Source organism: Coregonus lavaretus (genome assembly GCF_964263955.1).
Source record: "Coregonus lavaretus genome assembly, contig: SUPER_35_unloc_1, whole genome shotgun sequence".
Taxonomy (NCBI): domain Eukaryota; kingdom Metazoa; phylum Chordata; class Actinopteri; order Salmoniformes; family Salmonidae; genus Coregonus; species Coregonus lavaretus.
This window is the reverse complement of record NW_028167181.1, coordinates 6908943-6928026: the sequence shown is the minus strand read 5'-3', so window position 1 is coordinate 6928026 and position 19084 is coordinate 6908943. Positions and strand designations below refer to the sequence as shown.

Below are 19084 nucleotides of genomic sequence, written 5' to 3'. Positions count from 1 at the left end.
GCGGCTTATGGCAGAGAAATTAACGTTAAATTCTCTGGCAACAGCCCTGGAGGACATTCCTGCAGTAAGCATGCCAATTGTGCGCTCCCTCATAACTTGAGACATCTGTGGCATTGTGTTGTGTGACAAAACTGCACATTTTAGAATGGCCTTTTATTGTCCCCGGCACAAGGTTGCACCTGTGTAATGATCATGCTGTTTAATCAGCTTCTTGATATGCCACACCTTTCAGGTGGATGGATTATCTTAGTAAAGGAGAAATGCTCACTAACAGGGATGTAAACAAATTTGTGCACAAAATTTGAGAAAGCTTTTTGTTCATATGGATCTTTTCTAGGATCTTTTTTTTTCAGCTCATGAAACATGGGACTAACACATTAAATGTTGCGTTTATATTTCTGTTCAGTGTATATGCCGTCATCTTTTTGAGGTCCGATCTCCTCTCGTTGATCGAGACAGGTGGGTGTCATTCAAAGCGACGCTTGATTTCTGAGTCATGACATGCAGCACTTTGAGGTGGACCGTCTCTGTCTGCCTTCGTCACCCACCGGTCTTGACCACGGAAGTTTAGAAGACACTGGCACCTTCAAAGTTGAGAATTAAGTATTGCCTAGTAAAGGTTGGTTAAAGAATGGTCCCCTATTCAATATCCTAAGCCATAACACTGTTCATGGGAGGATAATCCATTAAAGGTTATTTCCATAGCTGAATCATAGTTTAACATGAAGAACGACTACTGAAAGTTATTTAAGCAATAAGGCCCGAGGGAGTGTGGTATACGGCTAAGGGCTGTTCTTAAGCACGACACAACACTGAGTGCCTGGACACAGCCCTTAGCAGTGGTATATTGGCCATATATCACAAACCACCGAGGTACCTTATTGTTATTATAAACAGGTTACCAACGTAATTTGAGTAGTAAAAATAATTGTTTAGTCATACCTGTGGTATACAGTCTGATATACCACGCCTGTCAGCCAATCAGCATTCAGGGCTCGAACCACCCAGTTTAAATAAGCACTATAGTCTGGTGGATATATACACACGTTTCACCATCTGTACCTTTATATCCTTGTGTGCTACTCAGTATAAGGCTCTGGTATGTAAGGGTCAACCAGTTGAACAAAACAATGGCTTGGGTCACATGGACCATGAACACTGAAAGAGACAAGGATGAAGATGAACTAAGACTTTATTGCATGAACTCAAAAAGCTCTTAAATCAGCCAGAAAATAAAGAGTTACAAAGCAGAGGTACAAAATTATAATCTATATCTTGGCTGTATGGACAGTAGTCTCCCACACCTTTATTGAGTGGGTTCAATTTAAAGCTACACTACTAATAAATCAGGAACATCACTTGCAGCTTGCTCTCAGCAGCAAGGCACTATGGGAAGTGACGTCTGTAGGTGTTGGCCATTTGGAAAAGTATTCTCAACACTCCCCTTTTAGAGGGAGGCAGGCAGCTGAAATAAGTTATCCTTAAGGTCACCTGTCTCTAGGGGAGCCATATACCAGACCTCCTGCTGGTTTTGCTGGAAAATGAAAGGCCACATACTGAGGCCAGGGGAAGCAGCTACAGTAGCTTCCTGTTTTGCATGAAAGGTTAGGTCTGCCATTAACAGGAAGGGACCTAAGGCACAAACATTCAGTTATACAAGGGTGAAGAACCAAACTAAAGACTTAAATAAAAGGGATCAGCTAGTGGCATACACAACAAAACAGAAGTAGAAAAACGTGAACTTCTCATCTTGGCTTCAAGGCCAGTTCTGGTTATGTGGCTATGGTGCTATTAAAAAGAAAAAAATTGACTGAACCGCAATAGAGTAAACTTCCTAGGTCGTAATGATTAGGCCACACTATAAGATAAATGTTTTAAAACATGTTTCAACGGAAAACAAGGTAGTCTCCCTGTATCAGTGAGTTTTCTTCCATTTGGTGCCTAATAAAGATGACCCTGACTCATTACAGGGCCACACTGTTCTCCACATTGTTGGGATTCAGGTAGGTGTATGGCAAGGGCAAAGAGACATTCCTGCCTTGGATTTCTAAGTTGTATCTCTTCAGCACACCTTGAGTTTCTTGAATCAGTTTCAGAGGGGTCTTCTCACTGAAGAGATCCTGATAGCCATTTCCAAAAGCGACCTAAGTAGGCAAGAGTTGATGAAATAACATGGAAACTGTTGTTTTGTGAACCACTGATATACTAATTATGACTAAGGAAACGATTTGATTGGGATTGTCATGAAATGTTTCAATGTCATAGGATTTTACTCAATACAGTTTCTCTCATATACTCACAAAGTCAGTGGACTGCTTGCTCAGAAGGTACACCGTGGCCATACCATTGACGGTGGTGTTGATGTCAGGGAAGGTCTTCAGCATGGTGCTCTCAGTACACTGCCCCTTAGTGGTGGGAGGAGGCTGTTGCAGGGAGATGGGGAAGTTGGGCATCCAGCCACCAAAATCAAACTGGAATGACAATGGCAAAATAGATCAAACCACTTTGCTTTTCCAATATAATAGATCAGAAACACTTTGTAAAACTAAAATCACATTTTGATTAACAGCGGAGGATACAGCATACAGCTTTCTTTTAAATGTTTTCGAAGTTCATTACCTGTCCATTGTTGACTGCAGCATGTTGGACAGACACTGTGAAGATCACCATGGTGTTAAACTTGACCAGCTCTGTCACCGAACTGAAAGACTGAGGGATTCCTGCACAGGGAAGATACAGTAAAACACAATGATCAGACACCGAATTGACATTTTGCACTGGTCATAAGTAATGCTCTAAATAGGGAATAGGTTGACATTTGTGATGGAGATTGTGTCTTTTAAAAAAAAGAAGTGTAACCTGTGCTGGTTTCATTTTGCAAATGATCCAGAATATATGAATTAGAAACATAAGGGGATAGATACGATTATCAGAAATAATTGAGTCAACTAACCAGATCTGTAGAGAAGCGTTGTGATTTAATATTATAGTTTTGAGTTGCAGCGATGCGACAGTATCATGAATTTAAAAAAGTGTAGTCTGTGTCAAACATCGCCCCCTTTTCCCTATATAGTGCACTACTTTTAACCAGAGAGCTGGTCAAAAGTAGTGCATTAAATAGGAAATAAGTTGCCATTTGTGACGCATATTGTGTTTTTTAAATGATTAAAGTGTAACCTGTGCTGGTTTTGGCCAGGAACCCATGGAAGAAGATATCCTTGATCCAGTCCTGCAGTTCACAGTCCTTCTGGACGTCTGCGTCACAGGTGTAGTAGTGACCAATCACTCTCTGAACAAAACTATACAAAACCACAGGACATCAGGCATTAGCCAAAACATTATGACAACATAGCAAAGTAGTACTGAGCAATACAAAAATGTAGTTGCATGGATTTATAATCCTTAATGCACAAATCAAATCATGCTGCCAAATTATGAGGTTTACGGAATATCTTTGCGCAGATCTGGGCTTTTTTGCACCACGGAAATCTATAGGCCTGTACAAACATTACCTGTGGACGATGTACCACAGCCGGAGTCCATCCTCCCTGTAGAAGAAGTTGGGGATTGACTCCAGACCGCGTGCAGTGATGTCCTCCGGCATACAGAGGGAGCTGTAGGTCAAAGAGGCCATCGCTTTCTTCAGGAACTCCATCATCCCTGCACCTCCAACACTGGCATTCTTCAAGATGGGTTAAAGGGATAGTTCACTTTATTTTAAAGTTTAGGGCCGATAGGCACAAAATTTTTTGCTCTGTCTGCGGGCTCTCGACAAGCATTTCTGAAATCGCAGATAAAGTAAACTCGGGCGAACATTACATCGCAGCCCCACGTCCCCATAATTTAGATTTATACGGGCTCCCGATAGCTCTACGGCATCCCGATAGTTTTTTGACATGTTAGAAAAATTCTGCCTTAATGTCAGTGTGAGTAGTACCAATCTAGTCAGCCAATCAGATACTCAAAACTACGGTAAAACTTCAATTTCACAAGTTTGAGGACCATACATGAAAATGGGTTAAGAATATTTGAGGAAATGAGAATGGATGAAGCTAAGGGCTGCAGATGAAGGATCCGGAGGGGTTGACGCTGTAGGGTTTGGCTTAGAGTTTCAGGTAGACTTCACCTTCAGGCCATGGTAGATCGGCTGCTGTGGTGAAGGCAATCCCAAATAAGAGAACTCCAAGTTAGTCGGACCCTGGAGAGGAAGGGAGCTGTTCTGGAATGCAGGTGCTAAATGGTTGGCGATATAGAGAGCAAGCAGAAGCGACGGTGGCAAGGAAGAAAACCTTGAGAGGAACCAGGCTCAGCTGGGGAGCCAATCCTATTTTGGCTGGTTGGGTACGATATGGTGCGTGAGGTAGATGGTGTTCATGAAATGAGGCATAGACTGGAGGACTGTGCCAGAGTTAAAGCAGGTTCTGAGAGATGAGCATGTTGTGGGCTGTCCTGATGTTGATGTCAGAACAGATGTAGGAATGATAGGCTTGAGAGGACCAGCGGCCAAGGATTTGTACGGTATGGTCTTAGATGCCATGTCGGGATGCCATGGAAGCGGCTCCGATGTGGAAGGATTGTCCGGAGAATTGGTCAGCAGGATAGCATTTGTCTCAGATGGGAATGGAACCAGAATCGGTGATGAATAGTGGATCAGATGGAGGCATGTTGTGATTGTCTGAGCTGCAGGAAGAAGGGGAGTGGTTCGTAAGGGCTGATGGTAGATGGCAGCCGGAACAAGTAGACTGGTGTGGTTCTGCCAAACTGATCGGTTTTGCTGTGTTGGATGGTGACATCTGACACGCTAGGATGACAAGGGCTGTAGATAACAGATGTAAACTCTGAAGATTGCAGGAATCCCAAAAGAAACATTAATTCTAGTGTGGAAGAAACTGCGATGGAGATGTAACCAGACCACAGCGTCTGGATGCAGGCAGACAGGATGTCGAAGGTGATGGGCTGGCGGCGAGAGGGGTGGTGGACTTCAGTGCGTTGGAGGCCCTTGAGAAGAATGGAGACTTGCTGGTGAGAGGAGGAACATGAAGACCCAGTAAGCAACTTGAGAAAGAAGTTGATCCTGGCCAGGTATGTCTGGATAGAGGATGTCGGCAAATGTTCCGAATTGGTCTATTTATACATTTTCAAATACATAACTAAAGAGAACATACAAAAATGATATGGTAATACAAAATGTAAGTTTACACACTCCCAGGAATGTCATACATGGATAATTAGCTTATACACATCTAGATGGCCGGGCGGGGTGGGTGTGGAGCCAGAGACAGCAAGGGTTCAAACTGTAGAACCCAGTTCCTACATTTGAATATAAAAAATGGATATATATATTTTTTAAACTATGCTACATTTTATCTCTGGGACCCTCAGGATGACAAATCAGAGCAAGATTACTGAATGTAAGTACATTATTTACCTTCAGAGGTGAATGTGGTATTTTTTCACTGTAATAGCTACTGTAAATTGGACAGTGCAATTAGAATAATTTAAGCTTTCTGCCCATATAAGACATGTCTATGTCCTGGAAAGTTTGCTGTTACTTACAACAGTCATGCTAATCACATTAGCGCAACCGTCCCGTATACGGGACACCGATCCCATAGAGGTTAATGATGTGTACCATGGAAGGTTGTCGGAATGGATGAGTATGGCCCTTCGACCATTCGTTCCCCCAGAGAGAAGCAGCTATGACAGTTAGGTACAACTCGAACAGGGCGGAGGAGGGTGCTGAAGGAGAGGAAGCAAATTGCAAAGGATCCAGATAGGCTGCCACCTCAACTCTTAAGGGTATTAAAACCCGCTCAAAAGGTTTATGACTTGTGATGTCAAAGCCACTGGTCTAAAGTATTTCAGTGCAGTCCCTCCCGCTTTCTTTGAGATGGGCACTATGCAGGATGTTTCACATTTAGTAGGAATATCTGATAGTATTAGGGACAGGTTGAAAATATACTGCTGTATGAAAGCCAGTTGATTAGCACATACCTTGAGTACTCTGGCTTTAACCCTATCAGGCCCTGCAGATTGATCCTCTTCAGCTGCTTCACCACTTGTTCCTCCGAGATGCTCATGGGCTCAGTGGTTCCCAGATCAGAGTCCAGCACCTCCCCTATCTGCTGTTGCTCTGCTGAGACATCGTACTCCTCAACTCTGTGGCTCTGTCCCTTCCCACATCACTCTTAGTTGTCCCCTGGGGCTGTAGCCTGCTCTCTTCTTCATACCATCCCAGACATCCTTCATGTTATTCGCTTGCGTTCGAGCTTCAGTTTGTATTCATGTTTGCCTTTCTTGATCAGCCCTTGAATCTCCTTCTGTACTACTCGCAACTCATCCCCATTACCTGTTTCAAAAGCTTTCTTCCTATTCAGTGCCTCGATTGATTTGAGAACCGGCGATGGTAGTCGTAAAAGGTTGCACCACCGAAACGGACAGCCAGATCCGTGATGGATTTGCAGTCGTCCAACTCTTGGCGGCGAGAAGGATGGGCTGAGCAGATGACGTCTCTAATGGGAGAAAGCCAAGCAAATTCTGGGACAGTGAAACCCTGGAGTGGTGAGGATCAGTGGAGCACAGGAGCACCTGCAAGAGGCCGCAGTTGATGCGGGGTAAGGCCTGTGTGGAAGAAGGAGTGAGGCACGATTAATGTCTGCACCTTGTAGTATCTTCCGTCAGAGAGAGGAAGAGACTGCAGGCGGATTGAAGATCAGGGGGTGGAGAATGAGCCAGTGTGGCCGTAGAGAGGAACTGGTGGGCCGGAGGACACACAAAGAGAGATGGAAAGCCCTTGGCAGGGGGGCTGATGAGCTCCAGCGGGCAGGGAGAACGGCCTGGAGGCTAGCCCCGGCATTCCAGTTATTTTTGAGGCGTGGAACGGTGGCGGGGCACCGAGACAACGGACCGCAGCCGTCTGGTTAGAGGTGGTGTGTCCTTGATAATGGAGAAGGGAGAGTCTAGAACTTGGTCTGAAAACACCTCAAATTCCAAGGCAGTGAGATCGATCTCCATAGTAAACGACGTAAGGACGCTAACTTAAGTAGAACTACGATAAATCAAGGCTGATCACATTCAGCGTCTTGCATGCGACGCAAAACAGAGAGGATGAATGACTGTTTGGTCAGGTTTAAGTAAGGAGGTAGTGGTGATTAAGGAGAGCGAGAACAGGTGTTGAGGCTGATTAGCAGTTAGTAGCAGCTGGAGCTGGTTTGAGGAGTTACGGTCAAGGTAACTAGTTAAGCGTTGCCAACAGTAGTTGAGGCTGATTGGCAATGGTTAGCAGCTGGTGCTTGTTGAGTTGGTAGGGAGCTGCATTCAAGACAGCTAGTTAATTGTTACGTTCAAGTCTAGTCCTTTGTCACACATTTTTGTTAATCCTTAACACCATTCTCTTATAAAGGCCAGGCATCATTTCACATTTTAACAAATAACAGATCAAATCAAACTTGTAATTAGGGTAGGCGTGCACATATCTTTCCGGTCTGCTCCAGTGGAATCTAACAGCATCTTTATCTCACGCTGAATGATTGATTCCAGCCAAGCCAAAATGCAAGTCTGTCTATAGCTAGGTTTCCATCCACTTGTCGAAAGATTTTCAAGCGAATGTTCGAATATTCACTGAAAAAAGATGTGCATTTTAACGGATAGGAATCTATCAAACTGGCTTGATTTCTATCAAAGCTGTGCTTGATGACCTAGTGTACATAAAAAGCACTTTTCGCATACATTTTCATGTACTGAATAAAAAACAGAAGGTTGATGTGTTTCCATTGCATTTTCAACTCTACCGATGGTTATGTGACAAAAACTGTTGCGATAAATAGCCAACCTCGTCTTGGCGCATGCTCTCTTGTTTAGACAACAGTTGGCTGATAAATTGGGGAGGGTAGGTTAAGTGGTGAGATATTGATAAGATCATTTTTATTTTCTAATAATTATTGGCAGCCAAGCACTGATCATCATGTCATCAGCATACAAATAATACTCTTGATATTTATGGAAAATTCGCATCAAGCTCATCACCATAACTTATTTAATATGTAGCCTAATAAACTCTTCATGCTTTTCCACATTGTGGTGGGACAACAGCACAACATATCCTTGCGTGTCTTCAAGTTTACTTCAACATGATAGTTATTAGATCAATATTTGAGCATAAAAGCATTTCCACCGCAATTGTGGCATTATCTATTTCAACGACAAAAAAATTATCCACCCTTGTCTAGAGTATTTTGTTTAGCCAATATTAGGATATTTTCCAGAAGATTTTGCTATTTCCATCAGGCCTGTCAGGAGTTTTGTTATGCGTCAGCTAATTCATCCGCATTAATTTGGCTGGATGCAGTGTTTTCTAACGGCGATCAGTGTTTTAAACATCAAATGGGGTTATCAATGACAGACGCCAGGGCTGCTCCGTGGGTGAAGGGAAAATATGTTTTTTTACGGCTGAGAGGTTCACATAAATGTATCACAACAGTGCAAACCTGACAGAGTTCAGCCTGTTGATAGAATCCCTCTACTGAGGTATGTGTTGCTAGGTGTACCTCTCATAACGATAACCAGCTCATTACGATTTGGTTTGAATGACTCGTCAAATGTGAGAGGTACCCCAATGTTAAGATTATATGATTATTCAATGTTCAGAAGGACTTATTTTAGATTTACCTAGAGTGTTGTTGTTTCATCCGAACAGTTTTTAAATATGTTAGCTGGTAATTTGGCTAGAATTTTGGGAGAATATAGCAATGATAGTGAAAATGAATTGTATCAGTTAGCCATGCTGTCACACCCTGATCTGTTTCACCTGTCTTTGTGATTGTCTCCACCCCCCTCCAGGTGTCGCACATCTTCCCCATTATCCCCAGTGTATTTATACCTGTGTTCTCGGTTTGTCTGTTGCCAGTTCGTTTTGTTTAGTCAAGCCTACCAGCGGTTTCCCCCTTGTGTCTGTCTTTCTCAAGTTCCTATTTTCCCGGTTTTGACCATTCTGCCTGCCCTGAGCTTGCCTGCCGTTCTGTACCTTTTGGACTCTGTTCTGGATTACTGACCTCTGCCTGCCCGTGACCTGTCATTTGCCTGTGACCTGTCATTTGCCTGCCCCCTATTTATGTTTTTTGTTAATATACCTGGTAAAATAATGGTTAATAAACAACTCTATAAAATCTGTGATTTCCCCCCCAAAAAAACATGTTTATTTTCCCAAATCATATTTTCGCCATTTTATTTTGCTTAGAAACTATTTTGGAAAGGGGAGACCCTCACGAACACGATGGTGTACTACGTTTTGCTCTACGACCCCACAAGTGTCACAGGACTTGTCTGAAGATCAACCATACAAACGAATGGAGGTAGTTTTGTGCCAACAAAACAAAGGGGTTAAATATGTAAAAAATTAAATATACACTCCGTCAAAAGTTCAGACAAACCTACTCATTTAAGGGTTTTTCTTTATTTTTACTATTTTTTACATTGTAAAATAATAGTGTAGACATCAAAACTATGAAATAACACATGGAATCATGTAGTAACCACAAAAGTATTAAACAAATCAAAATATTTGTCATGAAGGCAAAGGGTGGCTATTTGAAGAATCTCAAATATAAAATATTTTGATTTGGTTAACACTTTTTTGGTTACTACATGATTCCTTATGTGATGTCTTCACTATTATTCTACAATGTAGTAAATAGTAAAAATAAAGAAAAACCCTTGAATGAGTAGGTGTGTCCAAACTTTTGACTGGTACTGTATATATAGCATTCTTATATCTCCTAGATATAGGACAGACACTTCAAAACCTTATTCCTTATGATTTATCAATGTGTTTCTATGAGCTATAGTTATGGCCAAATTCAACATTTTATCAAATAATTTGTACAGATTTTTTGGGATACCTAAAGGTGTCCTACAATGGCTTAGACTTTGGCTTAGACTTTTAGAGGTTATTTGTGCTTCTAGCGAGAGAGGAACGTGCCGTCTAATTTGTCGATCTGGTGATGGTTCTGTACGGCTGCTGCTCATTTCATGGCAAAGTTTGCGAATAACAAATAATAGATACAAATGATATACTTAATCATGATATACTTCTGCCAGGTAAGCAGACTGAGTGAGACAAACGCACGCATCACACAGACAGACGGGAGCAATATTGCTGGAAATTAATTGGCAGATATTGTGTTAGGTTTTGCTTTTTAAGCCAATAGTGTCTAACAAGGGGTGGGATAATGTTGCATTGATTAGATGGTTTCTAATATTGTGAGATTTTTTATGACAGTTTGCGGTGGAAAACATGAAACATTTCTTTCAGAATTGTTTGGCGAGCTACTCATGTGGTCTGCGACTGGTATCTCGCAATCCACCTGTTGGAGACCCCAAAAGGTCGATTGCCATTAGCATTGTGACATTCCATACGTATTAGCATATTATAGAACATAACACCATAAGAATGGAATAGCCACTACCTTTGTGATCACCCCATTCTCTGATATGAGGGCCTGTCTAGCCAGAGTGTTGATCTGTAGAGTGTAGCGGAAGTGAGAGATCAGGAGCTATGGAGAAAGATGGAACGATCGTACATGAAATTCACACCTAAAAATGCTATGTATTGTACTGTACTACAACCCACTGCAACTTTAAATCATAAAAATAAAACATGCATTTTGTATAGAATTTTTTTCAAATTCTTCATGTTTCTCTTGAATTATCATGTTAAACATAATCAGTTGATTGGAAAAAAATAACTCACACAGATATCGTTTTATAACACTTGAAAACAAACTCAGTGTCTGCATGCACAGCAGCAGGTATGTACCTTGTAGAGTGGATGCACCATTGGTAGGTTGCGCAGTGTCGACACAGCAAACACCTCAGCCAGCAGGTGAGTCCTCAGCAGGTGAAAGTTCAGCTCGTGTTCGGCGAAGTCGGCGTTCCTCACAAAGATCTTGGCCAGGAGCCAGTCGTACTCAGAGTCAGTAGGAAGGAAGATGGGGTTGTCTTCTCCAGGCTTCTGCTTCAGCTGTGAAAGGAAATGCGAAACACAATCATGGCTTGCTTCATTAATTGAGAATGCGTATTTTGTCACTATAATTAATTTAAAGACATACAGAAGTTGAATTGTTAATTGTTTACTTAAACCTTTGGCTTGAGTGTTGTCTGTATGGTTCATAAGGGCATATGATATAACATGAATCAAATTCTTAACTCATGAAAACACAAAATACTTAGATTTAGGCTAACAGTTTATGCTTTTGCTCATGGTTTTTGCTTTTTGGTCAATGAGGTCATTTCTGGGCAACATTTCTTTCCATTTAGGGGACCCCTTTTGGCTCAAGAGCACCCCCAGTGGTAAATGTTATGTTAAGCTTCTTCAATGTAGATTTCATAACTCTACATTTCGCTCTCATGTGAGATGTACCTGGATTGCGATGGGCATGAGCTTCTCTTCTGGGGTCATGTAAAGCAAGCAGAGCGGCGCAGCCAAGAACTGCTGTTTCCCGTTGATCACGTTTGCAGTCACTCCATGCAGGCGCTTGTAGTCAACCAGGAAGATGTTGCCTTTCTGTTTAGGTTAGGACATTAATGAGTTAGGAAGCAGATGACGTCAACGTCAACACCATACCAAATAAATGTGTAGGCTACTGACACAATGTACAGCACAATGTAACATACTACACACAACTTACCGAGGAAAAAACCACTAGAGCAATAACAGAACGATGAGTGACAACAGACATTCAACTATTTTGACAAACCTGAATTTCCTTCTCAAGGCTTTTTCCGAAGAGGGAAGTTTTCACCATGTCTTCTGTGACGGGGAAGTTCTCTGGAAGCTTGGAGCAGCGATGGATCATCATGGGGTTGAGGCCATTCAGAAGCTGGTACCCGAAAAACACGTCCTTCTTCCAGTTCTTTTCGACATAGTCTAGAAGAGAAAGAAATGTGCATGTGTAAAATCACACTTTGGTAGAAATAATAATGAGATGCTAATGGTTCCAGTAAACCATTTGAATCCATTACTTATTCAAGACAGACACCACTGACCAGATCTTACCATAGACATCAGTCTTGCGGCTATTAAAGACGTGACTGAGTTCATCCATACTCTTCCATTGCTCCTTGTTGGTGGACAGTCCTGCTAGGTTCAGGTCTATCAATCTGCCGGGACAGAGAAGGAAATTAACTTCAACATGCGAAAGTTGTCGTCAGATGGTGCAGTTGGTCAGAGAATGGTGCCAACAATGCCAGAGTGTCCCCCAGGACTCTGTGCTGGGTCCCTTACTCTTCATCCTCCATCTTGGGTGGTTGATTCATGCACGGGCCACATCTATTGAATATGTGTCAATCGTAATTTGATTTGGTAAAAATGTCTGCTCTTTGGGTTAAATGCGTTCCTGTGTGGTCCTGTGTGGCTCAGTTGGTAGAGCATGGCTACAATGATAGTGGGTTTGATTCCTGCTGGGACCACCAATATGGCTTTGGCTAAAAGTGTCTGCTAAATGGAATATATTCATGTATTATATTTATATAATAAATCAATATATAACATATACATAACATATATAACATACACTGAACAAAAATATAAACGCAAAATGCAACAATTTAAAAGATTTTACTGAGTTACAGTACATATAAGGAAATCAGTCAGTTGAAATAAATAAATTAGGCCCTAATCTATGGATTTTACGTGACTGGGAATACAGATATGCATCTATTGGTCACAGATACCTTTAAAAAAACGGCAGGGGAGTGGATCAGAAAACCAGTCAGTATCTGGTGTGACCACCATTTGCCTCAAGCAGCGTGACACATCTCCATCGCATAGAGTTGATCACACTATTGATCGTTGCCTGTGGAATGTTGTCCCGCTCCTCTTCAATGGTTTTGCGAAGTTGATCAAGCAATTGCTCGTTGCCTGTGAAATGTTGTCCCACTCCTCTTCAATGGCTGTGCGAAGTTGCTGGATATTGGCAGGAACTGGAACACGCTGTCGTACATGTCGATCCAGAGCATCCCAAAAATGCTCAATGGGTGACATGTCTGGTGAGTATGCAGGCCTTGGAAGAACTGGGACATTTTCAGCTTCCAGGAATTGTGTACAGATCCTTGCAACATGAGGCTGTGCATTATCATGCTGAAACATGAGGTGATGGTGGAGGATGAATGGCACGACAATAGGCTTCAGGCTCTCGTCACCGTATCTCTCTGCATTCAAATAGTCATCGATAAAATGCAATTGTGTTCATTGTCCGTAGCTCATGCCTGCCCATACCATAACCCCATCGCCACCATGGGGCACACTGTTCACAAAGTTGACATCAGCAAACCGCTCGCCCACACAATGCCATACACAACGTCTGCCATCTACCCGGTACAGTTGAAACTGGGATTCATCCGCAAAGAGCACACTTCTCCAGCTTTCCAGTGGCCGTCAAAGGTGAGCATTTGCCCCCTGAAGTCGGTTATGATGCCAAACTGCAGTCAGGTGAAGACCCTGGTGAGGACGACGGGCACGCAGATGAGATTCCCTGAGACGGTTTCTGACAGTTTGTGCAGAAAGTCTTCGGATGTGCAAACCCACAGTTTCATCAGCTGTCCGGGTGGCTGTTCTCAGACGATCCCGCAGGTGAAGAAGCCGGATGTGGAGGTCCTGGGCTGGCGTGGTTACACGTGGTCTGCGGGTGTGAAGCCGGTTGGACGTACTGCCAAATTCTCTAAAACGACGTTGGAGGTGACTTATGGTAGAGAAATTAAACATTCAATTCTCTGGCAACAGCTCTGGTGGACATTCTTGCAGTCAGCATGCCAACTGCACACTCCCTCAAAACTTGAGACATCTGTGGCGTTGTGTTTTGTGACAAATCTGCACATTTTCGAGTGGCCTTTTATTGTCCCCAGCACAAGGTGCACCTGTGTAATGTTCATGCTGTTTAATCAGCTTCTTCATATGCAAAACCTGTCAGGTGGATAGATTATTTTGGCAAAGGAGAAATGCTCACTAACAGGGATGTAAACAAATTTGTGCACACAATTTGAGAGAAATAAGCTTGTTGTTCATATGGAAATTTCTGGGAGCTTTTATTTCAACTCATGAAACATGGGACCAACACTTTACATGTTGTGTTTATATTTTTGTTCAGTGTATATAACATAAATAAATGTAAAATGTCTGCTGAATGGCTTGTTAGATATACCGTTTTAGATATGAAAACAAAAATGAATTTAGGCAAACCTAGCCTGAGGTGTCATTCTTGGCATCATTGTCATATTCCACGCTCCACAACCCTGGTGGCCAAATTCCCCTCTTCTCATGATCTTGCAATTACCTGAACAGGTCTAGGAGAATCACATCTCACTTAAAAGGAAATATTTTCACAGGTATGTTGGGGACATGATTATGACAGATCGAATACATTTCCTGGTGTTGCCTCATGGTTTTCAACCTGGGGTCCATGTACCCCTGAGGGTTGTTGGCCTGTACTTGGGAAAATTTATAAGAAAATAGGCCTAAAGGTGAAATTCACACGAAGGGGGTACTTCAGGTGTACTCCTCAAAGAGCTAAATTTGATTGGGGTACAGTAAGCGAAAAAAGGTTGAGAACCAGTGCTCTAACTTACGCTTTGACTGCTGTGAACTTGAACTCCAAGTCCTTGGTGAAAGAGAAGCGGACCTCAGCAGGGAGATCAGAAGCGCTGTCAACTTTCATTATCTGGGGCAGACCCTTGGCATATATACTCCACCTGAACGGAATAGACATGGTAAATCAAGACGGGATACACAGCCTGTTATTCACTATTAAACAACACACTACCATACCAGACCTGGGTTGATTCTTTTTTTTTAAGTGCAAACCCCGCCCACCTTGCTACTCCAGGCAGGCTAAACTAAATGCTCAAAGTATTTGAAAGATTTCCAATAGTATTTGAACACAGGCCTAAACCATACAAAAGGGGAGGGGGCTTATATAAAAATGTTACCATTAAGCAGACGGACTTATCCAGAGCAATTAGGGTTAAGTGTCTTGCTCAAGTGCATATCAACAGATTTTTCACCTAGTCAGCTTGGGGACCCAAACCGGCAAACTTTCGGATACTGGCCCAGGGCTCTTAACCACTTGGCCACCTGCCGTTGTTATTACAATTGCACATCAATTTATTAAGAGTTATGTTTTTATTTGGATGTTGTGTAAAGTTGCAACTGGATCTTTAGAAAGTAGTCATGTTTCCAGAAAGCTCACCGGTACACATCACGGCGACTCTGCAACTCCTTCTTTCTCTCCTCTATGGCCTCTGGGCAGGTCTCATTGAAAATCAGCTTACCTTATATACAAAAGACCAGACATTTTGATCATTTTCATGTTTTTATGGACTGGTGAACATCTTCAGAAATCCACTGTATATATTGACCATTATTCCATAAATATGGCTCCTTGCACACCCATTTCAAAATAAACTATGGCTACCCGGACTATTTGCATTGACCCCCTTTTTATTCTTATTTATTCATACAGTCACATTCCCTCACATACTCTGCTACTACTCTGTTTATTATCTATGCACTTTACCCTTCATGTACATAGTACCTCAATTACCTCGACTAACCTGTACCCCTGCACATTGACTCGGTACCGGTACTCCTTATATATAGCCTCGTTATTGTTCTTTTATTGTGTTACTTCCTCTAGTTTATTTAGAAAATATTTACTTAATTTTTTTTACTCTGCATTGTTGGTTAAGGACTTGTAAGTAAGTATTTCACGGTAAGGTGTACACCTGTTGAATTTGGCTCATGTGACAAATAAAATTAGAATTTAAACTACAAATGAAAGCAGTTCTACCCAAAACTAAACTTACACAATGATCTATACTGTATGCCAACATACTGACCAGTTGCCTCTCTGAACACCAGACGCTCATAGCCTGAGATCCAGTGGTTACAGGGGAAGTTGACCGTGTTGCCCTCTGGTGTGGTCACCACAACTTTAGAACAGAACCAGTCATCGTTGATGTAGGCGAGCAGGGCGTACGGCTCTGTTTCCAGCACCACAAACTCCAGATGGCCCAGGGAGGAGGGACAGGACACATCATGCTCAATCACCTACAGAGAGATAGGTGAAATGTTTTCCCAGCAAACACAACGTTCTCTAAACGTCGACTAAGTTGAGCCTGTTTTTGTTTTTTTGGAATCCCATAATGTAGCTTTAATTTGGCATTCGAAACACCCAGATGGATTGTGGTATAATACAACTTTTTTTGAGAACTTACCGATCCTTGACAGGCGGTTTTAGGGATGTATGTGCGTTTACTTTCTCCCTTTGTGCCGACCAGTTGAACGTAGACACTGTTCAGTGTGCCGGCAAGCAGCATTTCTCCAGTCCACACTTGCACTGTGTACTTCACCATGATAATTCTATAAGACAAATAATTGTACACATACAATTAACAAGTTTGATTAACAAGTCACATAATAAGTTGCACGGACTCACTCTGTGTGTAATAATAGTGTTTAACATGATTTATGGATGACTACCTCATCTCAGTCGAGCAGTGAATTTCAAACACAGATTTAACCACAAAGACCAGTGAGGTAAAAATAAAGAAAGCAGACATTGAATATCCCTTTGAGTATGGTGAAGTTATTAATTACACTTCGGATGGTGTATCAATACACCCAGTCACTACCAAGATGCAGGCGTCCTTCCTAACTCAGTTGCCAGAGAGGAAGGAAACAGCTCAGGGATTTCACCATGAGGCCAATGGTGACGTTAAAACAGATACAGTTCATCAAGGGCTGTGATAGGAGAAAACTGAGAATGGATCAACAACATTGTAGTTACTCCACAATACTAACCTAATTGACAGAGTGAAAAGAAGGAAGCCTGTACAGAATAAAAATATTCCAAAACATGCATCCTGTTTGCAACAAGGCACTAAAGTAATACTGCAAAAATTGTGGCAAAGCAATTAACTTTTTGTCCTGAATACATAGTGTTATGTTTGGGGCAAATCCAAGACAACACATTACTCACCATATTTTCACTTTATCAATGGTCTTGACTAGCCTACTTCATTACATTGGGCAGGACAAAAATAAAACAGCCTTCATTGAGAGGAGGGGAGGCTATGCTTGGTTTTTAATCAAATAAAACGAAATGGGGAAAAAATATTAGTATTTTATGTTTCTAAATATGAAGTATACAGGCACCAAAAGTACATCTTGTTGCATACGCATATGAACAATGTGTGTCGCGGCTGGATAGGCTGCATTTCCGCTGTCAAAATCCATGCCATAACCAACTGCGTTACCGCTAAAACAAGCTTTTAGTTGGTCTTAAATATCCCTACCAGCGCTGCCTGAAATTAGCACTTTGGATCATGTTTTTAAGGACACCCCTCCCATCTGAGCGCAAGCATGTTGATGATGCTAACTGTAAGTCGCTCTGGATAAGAGCGTCTGCTAAATGACTAAAATGTAAATGATGTTAGACAGGTAAATTGCTTATTGGCAACGTTCTTATCCCTTGCTTGCTAGCTAGCCAACAGTCACGTCAAACAGTTCAGCCAGAATAACAGCAAAGTAGCTGCATTTGCATTTGTTTAAGCTGTTTCCTAGTGATGTATTTTTTATACATCCATAACAATCAGCTAATGATGTGGCATTTCGCCTGGCATAGAACATTTGCTCTTTCACCAGGCCACTGTTCAGAAGAGATAGCCAACTACACAGCTAACACAATCAATTCAAATTGAAGCTGGAATGACAGCAAACTAGCTGCATTTCGTGTTTTCTATTGATATTTCATTGTATATATGCATAAAAATTATGCTGATTCATGATTTCGACTGGCTGAGAAAAGCTGCCAGCCTGTCTGTCTTGTCTGATTCCTGACACATTCATTACCATAGGACAGCTGGAGATTGAATTTCAATGTTGCAAATATCAGAGATACAGACAGCAAGGTTATTACAAATCTCCACTGTTGAAAAACAAATGCTAGTCTTAAAGAAATGGGAGATAATGTCTAGAGGCTTTTTACAGTGTAGATCTAGTATATAAATTGCCTGGCTGAGCTGATGAGACCGTGGATTGCGCAGTCAGATGGAACAGAGTAAATAGGCATTTCAACATCATAGATTAAGCCAGTGATAACTTGTTGAATAGACACCGGCTGGAATACGGTTTTAACAAATTAGCATCCAGGATTAGACCCACACGTTGTATAAAATAATTTTGATATTTAATTGAGAGACTGATGACCAATCATTTTTTTAGCTATTGTGCCAGAATAAGGTCACACAATGATCCAAAGGGATTGTTTTCTTAGAGTTTAAGAAAAATGTTCTAAAACCATATGGATGACAGTCATTACACTATACTTTACACACAGATCCACAAATATTAAGTACAAGTTTGAAATTAGAATCAACACTTATAGCAATATAAAGTTTAAAGTTTTATAGTCGTATGTACGGGATACACATGGTATACATCGTCCAACGAAATGCTTACTTGCAGGTTTCTTCTTGACAATGTGAATTGTTATATTCAACAGCAAAGTCAAATGAGAAAGGAACATGGGATCCATCTATTACATGACAAATAATAAAGAACCTTATAAATATATAAGTTCATATAAGATTTCAGCTTTCTTACCCCGATTAGATGCAGAAATTCAGCAATGAGAAATCGGAGTTCCACTGTACTCAGCACCTCAGACATCATGGCTCTTTTATATGGTTTGTTGTCTCGTAGAGACAGCTTCAGGTATTTGACCAATTCAATGGAAAGTGTTAATTGACACACCTCTCTGGTTCAGTGGAAAAAGGAAATGTTATATTTGCTGATGACAAATGGGCATTCTCTGGAACGAAAACAGAACAAAAAAACATCCTGCTTCTGCAATGAATTCAGAGTAACAAAATGTTGCCACTTTGTATGAAACTTGTCAACCAAGCCCCTCAGTGTGAATTGTATTTTCGCAAGCTTCAAAATCAAATAAAATGTTATTGGTCACATACACATATTTATCAGATGTTATTGTGGGTGTAGCAGAAATGATTGTGTTCCTAGCTCCAAGAGTGC

General features: G+C 41.6%; 1 protein-coding gene across 1 annotated transcript; it reads right to left on the bottom strand.

The window, feature by feature from the left end:
* Positions 1-1174: 1174 nt before the first annotated feature.
* On the bottom strand, positions 1175-18707 carry LOC311110010 (hydroperoxide isomerase ALOXE3-like). The gene is made up of 15 exons (XM_084188525.1): positions 18656-18707; positions 16267-16411; positions 15889-16099; positions 15240-15321; positions 14620-14742; positions 12053-12156; positions 11754-11923; positions 11417-11560; positions 10814-11017; positions 10464-10550; positions 3513-3682; positions 3178-3299; positions 2620-2720; positions 2301-2471; positions 1175-2144 (listed from the first exon to the last, which is right to left on the bottom strand). Exons 2-15 carry the CDS (start codon positions 16402-16404, stop codon positions 1965-1967), a joined length of 2007 nt encoding a protein of 668 aa, XP_084044651.1. The 5' UTR covers positions 16405-16411; positions 18656-18707; the 3' UTR covers positions 1175-1964.
* Between the last annotated feature and the right edge of the window lie 377 nt (positions 18708-19084).

Bases quoted from the DNA above. Each gene is read 5' to 3' on its own strand.
- LOC311110010 (XM_084188525.1), bottom strand. From the start codon at position 16,404: ATGGTGAAGTACACAGTGCAAGTGTGGACTGGAGAAATGCTGCTTGCC. The intron at 16,100-16,266 runs GTAAGTTCTCAA...ATCTCTCTGTAG, and splicing joins AAACCGCCTGTCAAGGATCG to GTGATTGAGCATGATGTGTC. The intron at 3,300-3,512 runs GTAATGTTTGTA...GGTTTTGTATAG, and splicing joins CTGTGGTACATCGTCCACAG to TTTTGTTCAGAGAGTGATTG.